Here is a 15,891-nt window from a genome sequence, read left to right on the forward strand (position 1 = left end):
ATTGTTCAATTTCTATTTCATAGAATCATAGAAAGGTTACAGCACGGAAGGAGGCCATTTGACCCATCGAGTCCGTGCTGGCTCAATGCAAGAGCAATCCAGCTAGTCCCACTCCCCCACCCTATCCCGTAGCCCTGCAAAATTTTTCCTTTCAAGTACTTATCCAGTTCCCTTTTGAAGGCCATGATTGAATCTGCCTCCACCAGCCCCTCTGGCAGTGCATTCCAGATCCCAACCACTCGCTGTGTAATAAAGTTCTTCCTCATGTCACCTTTGGTTCTTTTGCTAATCACCTTAAATCTATGTCCTCTGGTTCTTGACCCTTCTGCCAATGGGAACAGTTTCACTATCTATTCTGTCTGGACCCTTCATGATTTTGAATACCTCTATCAAATCTCCTCTCAACCTTCTCTGTTCCAAGGAGATCAACCCCAGCTTCTCCAGTCTATCTGCGTAACTAAAGTCCCTCATCCCTGGAATCATCCTAGTAAATCTCTTCTGCACCCTCTCTAAGGTCTTCACATCTTTCCTGAATTGTGGTGCCCAGAACTGGACACAATACTCCAGCTGTGGCCGAACCAGTGTTTTATAAAGGTTCATCATGACTTCCTTGCTTTTGTACTCTATGCCTCTATTTATAAATTTACCACATTTACTACGTGCATTAAGCACATGCACTCCAAACTCATCTTAGGCTGCCTCGCATTTGCCCCCAGTCTGATAGGAACATAGGAACAGGAGTAGGCCATTCAGCCCCTCGTGCTTCTCCGCCATTTGATAAGATCATGGCTGATCTGTGATCTAGCTCCATATACCTGCCCATATCCCTTAATACCTTTGGTTGCCAAAAAGCTATCTAGCTCACATTTAAATTTAACAATTGAGCTAGTATCAATTGCCGTTTGCGGAAGAGAGTTCCAAACTTCTACCGCCCTTCTATTTCTGAACAACTCTTTACTATAGTGCTATTTGTCCCTCCCAGTCCTCTGTGCACCTTGTTTCTCCTTTCTAATGTTTCGTCCTGGTGCCCATCCCCCTGCCAAATTAATTTAAACCTTCCCCCACAGCACTAGTTAACCTCCCTACGAGGACATTGGTCCCAGCTCTGTTGAGGTGCAATCCGCTCATCTTGAACAGATCCCTCCTGCCCCAGAATAGTCCCAATGCCCCAGGAATCTGAAGCCCTCCCTCCTGCACCATTTCTCCAGGTACGCATTAACCTGTCTTATTCTACTATTCCTATACTCACCAGCGCGTGGCACTGGGAGTAATCCATTACTACCTTTGAGGTCCTGCGTTTTAGATAGCAAAGTTGAGGGAGTGGCTGTGAATATGGTAGGAGAGTTTATATGGAGGGAGAGATTAAAGGAGGACAAGAATGCAGTGAAATCAGAGGAGAGAGTGAAAGGTGAGTTGAAATGGAGATTGAAAATACCAAGGGTGAGGAGTCACTCAGTGCAGAGTCTGAGGGAGGAAAGAAAGGAGGACATCTCGGCTAGAAACTTGGGGTGGACGGTGGTAGACAACGAGCATTTTAATGGAGAGGCGTGAGGTGCAGAACAAGTTGAGGGGCTTGAAGGAGGAGATGGTAATAGAGAAGTAGGGGGAAGAGACCCAAGGTATGATCATAGAATCATAGAACGGTTACAGCATGGAAGGAGGTCATTCGGCCCATCACGTCCGTGCCGGTTTTTTGCAAGAGCAATCCAGCTAGTCCCACTCCCCCGCCCTTTCCCTGTAGCCCCGCAAATTTTTTCCTTTCAAGCACTTATCCAGTTCCCTTTTGGAGGCCACGATTGAATCTGCCTCCACCACCTCCTCAGGCAGTGCATTCCAGATCCTAACCACTCGCAGTGTAAAAAAGTTCTTCCTCATGTCACCTTTGGTTCTTTTGCCAATCATCTTAAATCTATGTCCTCTGGTTCTTGACCCTACTGCCAATGGGAACAGTTTCTCTCTATCTACTCTGTCTAGATCCTTTATGATTTTGAATACCTCTGTCAAATCTCCTCGCAACCGTTTCTGTTTCAAGGAGAACAACCCCAGCTTCTCCACTCTATCCAAGTAACTAAAGCCCCTCATCCCTGGAATCATTCCAGTAAATCTCTTCTGCACCCTCTCTAATGCCTTCACATCCTTCCTAAAGTGCGGTGCTTTGGTGATTAGGGCCACACCAACAAGTGACGGATTGGGCGGGACAGACTAAGGGGTTAATCTGTCATCGCAGGACATAATATAAATTTAACAAGTCTCAAGTAGGATTACACATGAAAATGATGATAAAATATTTGATAGAATGTTATGGTCTTAATTTGAATGTGGGGAATATCAGGATTGAATAATGTTGAGGTAAAGATTCCAGGATGTTACTCTAACTTCCAAGGAGATAATTTCACAGTTTCTTAGAAATGTTACCTGTGGTTGTTTGCCGCCCTTAGGAAATTAGTAATATTCCATGACAAAGAACATTGTAAACAATCTGTTGAAAGGAGTGAGCTTAAATGGCCAAATGAACTTTTGTTGTTAAGCACTTTATTTTGTTAAATGGCACTCAAACATTTTTTGAAGTTTTGATTTTCTTGACAAAATGTAATAGAATAGTACTACAGCATATATAATTTACTGTATACTTGTGTGTTTCATATTCTAAGCAGCCAATCACTTTTGGCTAATTCTCTTTAAAAATTGCTTTCATTCAAAATATATAGGCACATGCAGTTAATACTCGATAAAGCTTCAGGCAAAATCCATTAACTTTGTGCAATGTGTCAATTTAGCACAGAAGAATTTGAAATGATAAGTAAAGGTTCAAAATCTCATTGATATTTTTGTAAAATCCTATGGTCTGTACAGACTCACTCATCAAAATTAAATTGAAATTCTGATATTCAGTAGATCACACCTTCAGGCTCTAATAGAAGATACTGTTTAAGTCGAGGTGGAATGTTAAGTTTTGGCACTGCACTGTAACACCTTGCCCGTAACACTGCCCGAATAGTACATCTAGTCAGGTGCATCAGAGAGCGTGGTGATCTTCCACAGACATCAAACAGAGATTTATAAAACGCCCAGTGTTGCTGCAAAGTCAAGCAAATAATATAGGTCACAGACTGGTTTTCTAAATCAGAGGTTTCCAAACTGGGGGAGGGCGTGACAAAGTTATCAGGGGGGCATGAGGAGGACGGGCTGGATTGAGAGATTTTAGCTTTATATTTGCATCATTCATTTAATTTTATTCAAAACCTATTCTGTCTGTTTTTTGTCCACTTCGCCGCAAGCAACAGTAGGAGGGACACTGGGGTGTTTGGTGATGTTATGGTGTCTGCGTATGTTTTCGGACCTCACTTGGCGCTGCACGTGCAGCATGTGCCTGAACCAAGAGTCCCTAGCCTGGCCCGAAATTGTGCACGAGCTGCTAGTGCCCGTTTTTCTATTTTCTAAAAGTTACTATTAATTGTGAATTTTTAGCTGGAGGAATACTCTGATTCAAGATAGTGGCTCAAACAAAGCAATTTTTTTGCAGTGATTTGACTGGTTGGTTTCTAGATTATCTTTGCTGGTAATAGTCACAATGTTCTGATTTGAGTTCTGATTTTTCACTCCTTAATGAATATTAAATTTGAGTCACTATATTATTTGCTGGCAATATGATACCAGAGTGGTATAGGAAGCGTAATGTCAGTGTTAATTCTGAAGTGTGACAGATAAAAAGTAAATACAGACATATTGATTTTAATATATTACAGATACATATAACTGTAATCTGGTTACAATTAGCATGTATCATATTATTACTAAGTGTCTTCATACATCATGTTATTGCTGTGAATCTGCTTATATAAGAATTGTTCACCGAATTGTACATCCCTTGGCATTTAGTCATTTCTAAATTTACTGCCTATTCATAGCCATGAACTGAAAATTAGCAGTATTTGCAAAGAAATCAAGGGGGCAATTTTCATCTTCACAGTTTGGGCGGAGCCGATTGGCAGAGCTGATTGCCCACCCGTTGTAGAACCCGCCCGATTTTCATCCCATTGAAATCGGTGGCTTCTACAGCAGGTGGGCGATTTGCTCCACCAGATTACCGCCCAGGCGGTGAAGGTAAATATTAGCCTCCCACAGTCTACAGCATCTCAATCTCACAGCAGAAACAAAGTTGCTTTTCAGAGACCTCAGCCCTGGTTTTAACCTAACCTAATGGGGTGCGTTAAGGTCAGATGATCGTTTTACATTCCACCTTATTGTCAACTCCACAGACTTCAATAGGGTGTAAAATCGGGCAGGGCATAAAACGGGCATCCACCACAAACTCTCCAGTTCTTGCTGGGCAGGTTAGGTTGAAATCAGGACTCGAATTCGAAAATACTAAGATTATAGCAAAAGTCTTCAGCAGTTAATTAATGTTGGTCCCATACTTGCATGTGCAATGACCCCTTTCAATTTAATTACATTTAATTTGATTGTGATTAACTCGCAGAAACTATTAATTCTAATCTGATTATTATTGTGTTTTTTTGTTCTGTTGAATTAGAATTTTCAAAAGAAGGAAACAGAAGTCAAACAGAATTACCTCTAAGATATCATCAGGTATAACTTGTCTCCATTTCGAGGTAGATTGAATGAATTCATATGAATTGACCATAACTTCAACTGCCTTTGGACAGGTGCAGCATGATTGTAGTACCTAAACATACACACAAAAATAGTTTTTACTCGTTTTTTTTGTTTTGTTTAATGAAGAATGAATCTGAATCACTGATGCATATGATTGATAGAATAAATATGCTAAGCTTTCCAAGGTGTTGTTTATTGTTCTCACAATTTGAATATGTGGACACCAAATTTCCACAGGCCCTGCAGTGTACTCCTGACAGGAGTGTGGCAGAGAGTCTGGGAAATAGACTGGATGCTGGATACATCAGATTATGGCCTTAGATTCACCCGCCCCAAACAGGGTCACCTGCATGAGAGGCGAGTACAGTCAGATAAGAGGATTGCCAGGCCGAGAGGCTTCATCGACTGTCAGGATCCATGGCCAAATCACTTTGAGGTGAGAACGGACATACTATCTAGCCAGTTGTCTGAAACTAAGCCCACCAGGCCTGGGATATGGACTGGACCCTCAAAGATTTTGGACAATTTTTTTTGTGCTCTGTTTTAAAAGGGGGCTAAGGGCTAACCTTTGCCCTCTTTTGGGTCAGTAATGCTAGCGGGGTGGTATGTGGATGTCCAGTGCTCCCATTTTCCACCCCACCCCAACCCTGCCTCTAATAGGAACTCAATGATGGTGCTGGCACATACCATTTTTATTTATATCAGGGAACATAATCCCTAACCCCAGATACTTTGGCAGGGTCAGAAGTGACACTTACGCAAGGATCAAAGGCCCACAGAAATTCGAGAGCGTTCACGTTGTGATAATATGACAACAATAAATTATGTGGTGACCAATGCACTTATGATTATTGTGAGCACTTAGTTTGGCATAATAGGGGTAATTTTATGAAACTGTGTTCCCAATGTGGAGCCCTGCCCACACTCAGTAAATATTGGGAATTCTGGTGAGTATTCTTCTTGCTTTTCCATCCATTAAAATGAAAGGACAGAAAATCATTAGGAGCACATACCTGAATTCCCAACATGCATTTCCAGCAGACAAGGCTCCACACTGGAAGCATGATTTCGCGAAATTACCCCTCATGTCTTAACCTAATGCTACAGTATTGTAATAGAAGCTGGTAGTTTCATTGGTGAGGGTCTCTTGCACTGGCGATAAAAGTCATTGCTGCAGGTCAATACTGATATCCCTGCAACCTTTCTGAATTTCTCTTAATAAAGGCTTATCACCAATGCTATTGGTTTGTGTTCTACAAATTTAATATGACGTAGTGCAGGTGATATATCTTCATCTTCAATTTATTTTAGGCTCTAATCTCGATGCTTGCAAATTCAAACTGTATCAGCCTCCTTACAGCTTGAATCACAATACATTAATCAGCACTAATGCATGTTTACTTGTTCAATGCTATTCATGTATGTCTAACTGTTTGCTAATACAAGGCTAAATTACTGTAGCATCATCTGTTTTATTTTGAAATGCATTGTTGTTTTGGGACATTTTCCAATTTCTCTCTATATAGTTTTGAAGTGTTTACAAAGTATAAACAGAAAATGCTGGAGAAGCTCAGCAAGTGAGGCAGCATCTGTGGAGAAAGAAACAGAGTTAACCTTTCAGTTCTGATGAAAGGTCATTGACCTGAAACGTTAACTCTGTTTCTTTCTCCACAGATGCTGTCTGACTTGCTGAGCTTCTCCAGCATTTTCTGTTTTTATTTCAAATTTCCAGCATCTGCAGTATTTTGTTTTTGTTTACAACGTATGTCTGGTTACTGAACCTAACTTGAATTTGAATTTTTTTCACTATTATTTGTAAGAACATAGAAAAGCATAGAAAGAGAAAGAGGAATATAGTTTATCAAACCCACTCCCATCACAGACCATGTACATTCGCTCACCCACTTAATCACCTGAAGGTTCTGCAGAATTAATCCCTTATCCTCAAAGGTAGTTAAACAAAACTCTGGAACATTCAATCATATTCTTACTACCACTATTCAACCCTATCTTACTGCCCTCCATAGATAATATCCCACTCACAGCCAAGTTACGGAGGACCATCATGTCCTTTAGAGTAGTTGATCATCTCAATATATAGTTACATAGATATAGATAGATATAGATATATCTATATCTATCTATCTATCTATCTATCTATCTATCTATCTATCTATCTATCTATATTTCTATTTATATAAGTGGCTACCAATATAATTTCCAACCAAGTGTTTATACAATTCCTTATTGCAAGAGTTAATTTGATTCTGTCTAAAAAGTTTTTCTGGAAATCTATTCCACATATCCATCACTAGGAATATTGAAACAGAAGGCCCATCAAGCCTGCGCCACCATTTTGTTAGCCATGGCAGGGTCTTGTCTTCTTAAACCCAGTTCCTTCACCATTTCACTAATTACCCATGCACCATAAATAGAGTTTTTATACTATAGTTTATGGACTTCCTCTCCATAATGTGTTTTGTAGATTATGAACAGAGCCCCTGAAATTGTGGGCACCGGAAGTGCAACAAGGGTATCCTCCCCGTGCCAGTTTACCGCAACACTGACCCTGTCCCAAATCATGGGCATGAGATCATTTAAGTAAAGAAGGCACCTATGCCATATTTGGCACTCTGTGGAGCAGCACCTCACTACTCCATCAGGATAAAGCAGGCTGTTCTGGCCAAACTGGCTGAAGAGGAAATTGTTTATTTAAAATTGACTCTTTTTGTAGTTGCCAGTTGGAAGCTGTCAATGTGGGCACCATTTCCACCAATAGGTAATACTGGGAATCAAAATACAACTGCATAATGCAGGCATACTTTGCTCTGGGGGTAAAGAAGGCAAACTGCTACAATTAATGGTGGTTGATGCCATCATGCAAGTAGCACACACTACCCTCATTAGAATATTTGCCGCTGCAAATAAGGGGCAGAGATCCAGTGAATCCAGCTTCTGCCCCATAATCTTCACTGCCACCCCCCCCCCCCCCAACCCCACCGCAATATTTACACACAGGTATTGAAGGATTTTTGGGGCTCAGATCTGTTAAGAAAGATACAATGCTAAAATAGCCTTCTGCAAATGCCACATTATGGCTTCTATTCTTTTGGCTTTCCAAAGAAAGTGGGCCAATTATTTTGGTAGAAAGAATGAGGAGAGGCAATAAAAACTAAAGGGTACAATTCTAAAAGGGGTGCAGGGACAGAGAGATCTGGGGTATATGTGCACAAATCTTTGAAGGTGGCAGGGCAGGTTGAGAAAGTGGTTAAAAAAAGCATACGGGATCCTGGGCTTTATAAATAGAGACATAGAGTACAAAAGTATGTAAGTTATGATGAACCTTCATAAAAGACTGGTTCGGCCACAACTGCAGTATTGTGTCCAGTTCTGGGCACCGCACTTTCAGAAGGATGTGAAGGCCTTAGAGAGGGTGCAGAAGAGATTTACTAGAATGATTCCAAGCATAAGGGGCTTTAGTTATGTGGAAAGACTGGAGAAACTGGGGTTGTTCTCCTTGGAACAGAGAAGGTTGAGTGGAGACTTGATAGAGGTATTCAAAATCATGACGGGTCTAGACAGAGTAGATAGAGAGAAACTGTTCCCATTGGCAGAAGGGTCAAGAACCAGAGGACATAGATTTAAGGTGATTGGCAAAGGAACCAAAGGTGATATGAGGAAAAACTTTTTTACACAGCAATTGGTTGTGATCTGGAATGCACTGCCTGAGGGGGTGGTGGAGGCAGATTCATTTGTGGCTTTCAAAAGGGAATTGGATAAGTACTTGAAGGGAAAAAATTTGCAGAGCTACAGGGAAAGTGCTGGCGAGTGGGACTAGTTGGGATTGCTCTTCCAGAGAGCCGGCATTGACTCGAGGAACCGAATGGCATCCTTCCATGCTGTAACCATTCTACGATTCTATGATTCTTATGCATTCCTGTCACTAAGGCATTGGTACCACTGCACTTTGCATGGCATGCAAGTAAAATAGTGACTTGTTTTTTTTATTCGTTCATGGGATGTGGGCGTCGCTGGCAAGGCCAGCATTTATTGCCCATCCCTAACTGCCCTTGAGAAGGTGGTGGTGAGCCACCTTCTTGAACTGCTGCAGTCCGTATGGTGAAGGTTCTCCCACAGTGGGAGGGAGTTCCAGGATTTTGACCCAGCAACAATGAAGGAACAGCGATATATTTCCAAGTCGGGATGTTGTGTGACTTGGAGGGGAATGTGCAGGTGGTGGTGTTCCTATGTGCCTGCTGCCCTTGTCCTTCTGGGTGGTAGAGGTCGCGGGTTTGGGAGGTGCTGTCAAAGAAGCCTTGGCGAGTTGCTGCAGTGCATCCTGTGGATGGTACACACTGCAGCCACAGTGCAACGGTGGTGAAGGGAATGAATGTTTAGGGTGGTGGATGGGGTGCCAATCAAGCAGGCTGCTTTGTCCTGGATGGTGTTGAGCTTCTTGAGTGTTGTTGGAGCTCCACTCATCCAGGCAAGTGGAGAGTATTCCATCACACTCCTGACTTGTGCCTTATAGATGGTGGAAAGGCTTTGGAGAGTCAGGAGGTGAGTCACTCGCGCAGAATACCAGCCTCTGACCTCCTCTTGTAGCCACAGTATTTATGTGGCTGGTCCAGTTAAGTTTCTGGTCAACGGTGACTCCCAGGATGTTGATGGTGGGGGATTCGGCGATGGTAATGCCGTTGAATGTCAAGGAGAAGTGGTTAGACTCTCTCTTGTTGGGGATGGTCATTGCCTGGCACTTGTCTAGCGCGAATGTTACTTGCCACTCACCAGCCCAAGCCCTGATGCTGTCCAGGTCTTGCTGCATGCGGGCATGGACTGCTTCATTGTCTGAGGGGTTGCGAATGGAACTGATCACTGTGCAATCATTAGCGAACATCCCCATTTCTGACCTAATGATGGAGAAAAGGTCATTGATGAAGCAGCTGAAGATGGTTGGGCCTAGGATACTGCCCTGAGGAACTCCTGCAGCAATGTCCTGGGGCTGAGATGATTGGCCTCCAACAACCACTACCATCTTCCTTTGTGCTAGGCATAACTCCAGCCACTGGAGAGTTTTCCCCCTGATTCCCATTGACTTCAATTTTACTGGGGCTCCTTGGTGCCACACTTGATCAAATGCTGCCTTGATGTCAAGGGCAGTCACTCTTACCTCACCTCTGGAATTCAGCTCTTTTGTCCATGTTTGGACCAAGGCTGTAATGAGGTCTGGAGTCGAGTGGTCCTGGCGGAGCCCAAACTGAGCATCGGTGAGCAGGATTTTGGTGAATAGGTGCCACTTGATAGTACTGTCGTCGACACCTTCCATCACTTTGCTGATCAGGTCATTTAAAACATGAGAATATGCTGCTTGCCCACCTTAGCCCAGGTACAGAGATCACGATTGAAGTGTGGGCAGAATGGCCTTCAGGGTTTCTGCAAAAATTTAAAAGGTTGTAAAGATTTAATGGTATGTAGCTGCATAGGGGAGCAAAGAATTTTCTAGCCTTTAGAAAGGCTGAGAGTATTCTTCAAGTATTTGCCAGCCTTTTCAAAACAAAGGGGAAAGTATTCACAGGGGAATAGAAAGCAAGTGAAGGCAAAACCAATGTTTAGTCACAAAATGGAGTCTGTCGGCAAATCATGGAGTGGTGCAGCACGCAACCTAGTTAGATGAATGTGGAAATGCCTGTTTAGCCATTTTCTTTTAAATCATTTTATATCTTCTACATCCGGCACAGGCACGAAAGGCCAAATGGCCTCCTTCTGTGCTGTATCATTCTATGATTCTACATCAATAGCCATTTATATTCTAATAAACCTCTGAATGAAAAAAAAATCTTCTAACTTCCCCCTTCAGTTCTCTAGTGATGATCTCAAATCTATGCTCCCTTTCTGACCAATTCACCAACGAATGGAAATAATCTTTCACTGCTTACACTCTCAAAGAGTTTAATAATTTTGCAAAGCTCTATTAGATCCTCTTTTAATTTTCTCTGGTCCAGGCATAAAAGCTCCAATTTTACAAGCCTTTCTTTATAACTCTAATCTCTCGTTCCTGGTATCATTCTAGTAAATCTTCATTGTACTCTTTCCATAGCTCTAATATCCTTCTTTTAATGGGGTGCCCAGAACTGCATTCAATACTCCAAGTGTGCTCTTACCAATGTTTTGCATAAATTCAAAATAACTTCTTTGTTTTTATTTTCAACGTCCCGGTGTATAAAATCCAGAATCATATTCGCTTTTTTAAGACCTTTTCTTCCTGCACTACCTTTAAAGACTTATATATCTGCAGCCCTAGATCTGCCTGTTCCTCTACTTTGTCTTATCATTTAAGATATACTTCCTTTCTCTGCTTGTTTTCCTAAAATGGAGTACTTTACATTTCTCTGCATAGAACTGCATCTGCTACCTATCTGCCCACTTTGCTATCCTGGCTACCTCCACCTGCAATCTCTTACATTCTTTGTAACCGTTTGCTGTGCCCCGAATTTGGTATCACGGTGAACTTTGATATACTTCTGGTGTCTGTGTCCAATTTATTTATATAAATGGAAAACTAAAGAGTTCCCAGCAAAGATCCCTGGAACACATCACTACCCAAATCCTGCCAATCTGCCAATCATGATTCAAATATATATCCCTGAAAGGTATCTTTAAAACAGCAATTTAATCTTTTGTATTTATGGTAAAATCCAATCTCAAAAATGTCTACAGCTTTTTTTTCCAATTTTTTTTTGATGATAAATAAAAATCAAAAACAAAACAGGCAACATAAGCCTAGGGATGACACATGAATATTAGTGACTCCTTGACACTGTATGAGATTCCTTTAATAGCTATTTTATCGGAGGCATCAGCCTGATTAAAATAGATGGAATAATGAATCTGATAAATGGGAGACAATGGGGGGGGGGTGGATTTTAACCCCCAAGAGCAGGTGGGTAGTTAAAATAATTGATATTTTGAGCGCAACTGCAACCCAGCTCCAACGGGCCCACTTCCGGGTTTAACGGAGGCGCATTTGGATGCATGCGAGTAACCTACTCGCCGCTATCAGGACCTTAATTATTTATTGCATCAATTTACGTCCTCATGAGACATTAATTAGGTCTTTTTAAATTGAATTTTACTGACCTTTAAATTTAACACCTCCAGCACGGGTTTCCAGGGGCTCGTGAAACTTGCCAGTGAAAAGGGGGCAAGAAAGGCCAGATCATGAGATGTGCCTCTTTGCATTGCTTGTGGGCCAGGAGGAGCAGGAGTGTTTCTTCCAGGCCCAGCTTATCTGCCGTGATCAGACCCTCACGATCAGCTGAGCCCCCACCGATGTCCAAGACTCTCCCCCTGATGTCCAATTTCTCACCTCCCCAGCGATCTCCGACTGCTGACCACCACCCCCCACCCCACGGTCTAACCCCCAAAAATCCCAATATCGCCCGACCCCCCCCCCCCCCCATTCAACCTCCAAAGGCACCGATCTCTACCTGACATCCCCCATACAAAACTCTAAAGACTCCGATCTCTCCCCGGCCGACAGGCACCCAGCCAAAGGCTGCCGGGCGCAAAACCCAGAAGTAACATTTTGTCTTTCAATTAAGTTGCGATCGTACATTCCAACCCGCCAACTTCACTTCCGGGTTTCGCGTCCGATAAACTTCCCCCTCACTCTCTTCCCAGCTCCAAGTTAAAATCCAGGTCAAAGGATTATCATACAATCACGTTAAGTGTTTTGTGTGTAAATATCACAAACACTCATTTCTGGTAATAGTACTCAATAATAATACAAATAGTATCATTAATAATAACAGGATTGACGTGTTCCTTGTCTATTTCTTATTTTGCATTCCTACCTTGTGAAACTGTGGTGGGTAAACCCTTGCTGCTCCATGATTCAGCAACAGCTGATAACAGATCTCTGGTTCTGCTGCAGGACGAACTGGTGTAACCTTCAGAAGGTATTGTAGAGGGGCACAGCCATTGACATCCATTGTACCAGCCTGAGCACCTGATTCTAACAACATTTGTAGAAGCAGGTGGTCACAATTCCACGCAGCTTTATGAAGTGGAGATTTGTAATCCTGATCCCGAGCATTTACAGAGGCTCCGTAGTCTATAAGCATTCTACAGATCAGATGATGGTCTGTGCTGTATTCCTGTTTTTTCATGTCTAAGGCCCAGTAAATTGCTGTGTTAAGCGGTGTTTCCAAATAGATATTAATACTGTCAACAACTGCTCCATGGTCGACATAAAGTGCCACAAGTTCAGGTACACCAGAGCGTGCAGCTATGTGCAGTGGGGTTTCTTTGTGATAATTGGTAGCCTGTAGATTCAGCTTTGCACCTGTCAAAAATCAAATGTGAGACACATCCTTGTATCTTCAAAGTAACTCATTTAAACACTCTTATGTTTTGCCAATTCAACTGATAAAATCAAGTCTTCACAAATAGATTTAATTTCTTGAATAAAAATAGAAACTGCTGGAAATGCACAGCAGGTCAGCCAGCATTTGTAAAGTGAGATGACAGATTAATGTCTCAGGTAAAACCATTCAAAAACCAAAAGGTCTATACTTGAAATGTTAACCGATCTCTTCTCTTTTCAGATGCTGACTGACACGCTATATATTTCCTGTATTTTTTGTTTTTGTTCCAGATTCCTAGCATTTGCAGTTCTTTTAATTAATATCTTGAGTTCGGTTTCTGATATGCACGTTCTACTGGCTGGTTATAGAGTGGTAGCAGCAGTGACCTGGGACAAGATGACCTGCACTCCTTTCCACCAGAGATGCTATCTCCCCAAAGAATTTAAATGAGTTAGGTGTGGCCTGTTGATTTGGATGTATTCACTTTACTTTTATATACTCCAATTGTTTCTTTCAAAATATTTTGCCCTTACTTAACTTACTATAAAACCTATTAAGAGGAAGTACTTTAAAAGAAATTTGATGTTTAAACTAAGTTATACTTTCATTCAGCCAAAATCTTAAACTATTAAATGAATTCATCTTTTAACATATTCCTTGGTCTGTACACGTCAATTTTCAGAGGCTACGTAAGCCATTTGCTCCTTACAGCCATTATAGAGTCTAACCCATAATTTGCATGCTATGTTCTGATTTCTGGCACAGATAACACCTGTTTTTTTTCTCACATGATTACCTGTACCATAAAAAATGGAAGATTTCATACTGTGATTCCACACATGGTAAGTTCCTAATTATAGGGCATAGATGAGCTGGCAGGGAATGGTGCTTAACAGAAGTTAGGCACTCCTCCAAAGGCAAGTCACCCTAGGTCACTGTCATACATCACCCACTGTCTGATTCAAAAGTATCACTAATTGAGGCCTGGTAGCAGGTCTGTTTGGACAATGGGATCTAAAGGGACGTGCAAAATAAATTTTAAGAAGGGGCAGTAAAACTCAAGTATTATATATTCTTTTGCTGTTACTAGAAGTATATTTGCATAGTTTTTTGATGTTGTGAAGAACATTAGAAAATCTCCATATTCTGCACAGCTCACCATTCCAGATTAGTAGTTCTGCACAGGAAACTGACTCCTTTGTTCTGCATAAATGTAACGGTGTATATCCACTCAGTGAAAAAGAGTTTACTTTCGCTCCATGGTGTAACAGCGTACTAACACAATCCTCGTTTTTCACATCGCAGGCAACATGTAAAGGCGTTTTCCCATTCGGTTGATAGTTTATACTAGCCTGATGATTTAGTAGCACTGTAATACACTCCAGATTACCGAGCATCACTGATAAGTGTAGGCCTGTTGCCCAGGATGACCCTAATTTATAACTTGGCAGCCAGTAACCTGGAAAAAAAGTAGAGCATTAATCACACACTTGTTTAAATCCTGTGTTTTTACTGATTGTTACTTTTTGAGAAATGAAGAACCAACAACATGTTATATAAGGAGCAGGAATGAAAAAAAAAAAGTGAACCTGTATTTTCTCTGTTTCAGCTATTAAATAGCCAAACAACATTTTCACTCCAGGTACAAGTTGGAATATTTAATATGACTTTTAAAGCATTGTAGCAAGGAACTTAAAGGCTTTTTGCCTTATGAGCTTTGAAATTATTGTTGGTGTCCCAATCAAAGGTTAACTGACCATTGCTTAAGCTTAGAGTGTTACAAAACCTACTTATTAATCCATAATTTTACTGTATTTTGGAGGTGCGGTGCAGCTTGCGCTTTAACACCCCGATAATGGGCCACCCAAGAAGTGACAGAATCAATAATACTGACTAGTACTTGCTAGGTGTAATAAAGAGCTATTAAAGCCTTGAAATTGAGTACAGTTGCCCAAAAAAGATATTTATGCAGCAATATTCTTGAACAATTGAGCTTTCCATACAAGGGAAAGCAAGGCTTACTGACCAGGTCCTGGAAACTCTGCTAGAAGGGGTGAGGTGAGATAGATTGTATGGGGCTAATGGGCCTTGTGTCGTTCCCCCTACCCTCCCCAAAGCACCTGGTGAAACAGATGGATGCTGAGCACAGAACCCATGGAATAATGACAAAATTGGGGGAATTCAAAGTGGAAAAGGAACCAGGCCTTAATGGTATGTGTTCTAGGGTGTTGAATACATTTCTTCAAAAATCCTTGAATATGGAGGTTGCACAAAGGACTGGAGGGTTGCCAATGCAACACATCAGTTCAAAATTGCTGCAGAATTTCAGAGCCTACATCTCTTCCAAAGCTTCATATACATGCAGCAGGGCACAGTTTATTACTGGAGTAGTTCTTTCACTAACATTTGGAAAGATGAGCCAATAAAGCAAGATTACAACAGAATCTATCTACATGGTGCATGGTCATTTGCACATACTGGGATATAGGGAGAACACCTGGGTGCCACTTTATACACTCTTCAAACTTTCAACATCTAAACTCCAATAGGAGACTGGTAGAACTCACAATGAAACAGTGGAGACCCGGTGTAACCTGGCGACTTCAAGTCTCTGTCATTTATATGGTGGTTCCACTGGTCTCCCACAGTGGGATCCCAGGAGAATCCCCATGGAATTTCAGGGACTTTTTCTCTGTTTACAGAACAAAGCAGTGCATAAAAGATATGAATAAACCTGAATGGGAGGTAGTCCCCATAATTTTAAAACCATAAATCTTTTTGAACAGGTTTGGAGCCAGGAAACATTGAGGGAATGAAACCAGAGGCCTCATTGAAACTGTGGGCTAGTACAATTCTTTTCACATGGCCAACAAACCACCATCCTACATTAAGCATTGTACCCAAAGTA

The 15,891-nt window shown here is 41.6% G+C and overlaps 2 protein-coding genes across 6 annotated transcripts in view; one reads left to right on the forward strand and one right to left on the reverse strand.

Annotated features, from left to right (window-relative positions):
* The window catches only part of pdk4 (pyruvate dehydrogenase kinase, isozyme 4), an 85,197-nt gene extending 71,734 nt beyond the window's left edge, over positions 1-13,463 (forward strand). For 2 of the 3 annotated variants that reach the window (XR_010966985.1, XR_010966986.1), the window contains one exon: positions 4,535-5,806. The gene's annotated coding sequence lies outside the window, so the exon portion shown is untranslated. Of the gene's footprint in view, positions 1-4,534; positions 5,807-13,273 lie in introns of those variants that run through there. The other variant, XR_010966987.1, reaches the window with a different exon arrangement.
* The window catches only part of asb4 (ankyrin repeat and SOCS box containing 4), a 44,900-nt gene continuing 31,540 nt past the window's right edge, over positions 2,532-15,891 (reverse strand). For all 3 annotated transcript variants that reach the window (XM_068004305.1, XM_068004300.1, XM_068004291.1), the window contains exons 2-5: positions 14,143-14,442; positions 12,471-12,961; positions 4,574-4,687; positions 2,532-3,077 (exon numbers count right to left, since the gene is read on the reverse strand). In XM_068004305.1, the coding sequence (XP_067860406.1) occupies positions 2,889-3,077; positions 4,574-4,687; positions 12,471-12,961; positions 14,143-14,380 (1,032 nt within the window). In that variant the 5' untranslated portion in view covers positions 14,381-14,442 and the 3' untranslated portion in view covers positions 2,532-2,888. The remainder of the gene's footprint in view (positions 3,078-4,573; positions 4,688-12,470; positions 12,962-14,142; positions 14,443-15,891) is intronic.

Source organism: Heptranchias perlo, chromosome 2, assembly GCF_035084215.1.
Source record: "Heptranchias perlo isolate sHepPer1 chromosome 2, sHepPer1.hap1, whole genome shotgun sequence".
Lineage (NCBI taxonomy): Eukaryota > Metazoa > Chordata > Chondrichthyes > Hexanchiformes > Hexanchidae > Heptranchias > Heptranchias perlo.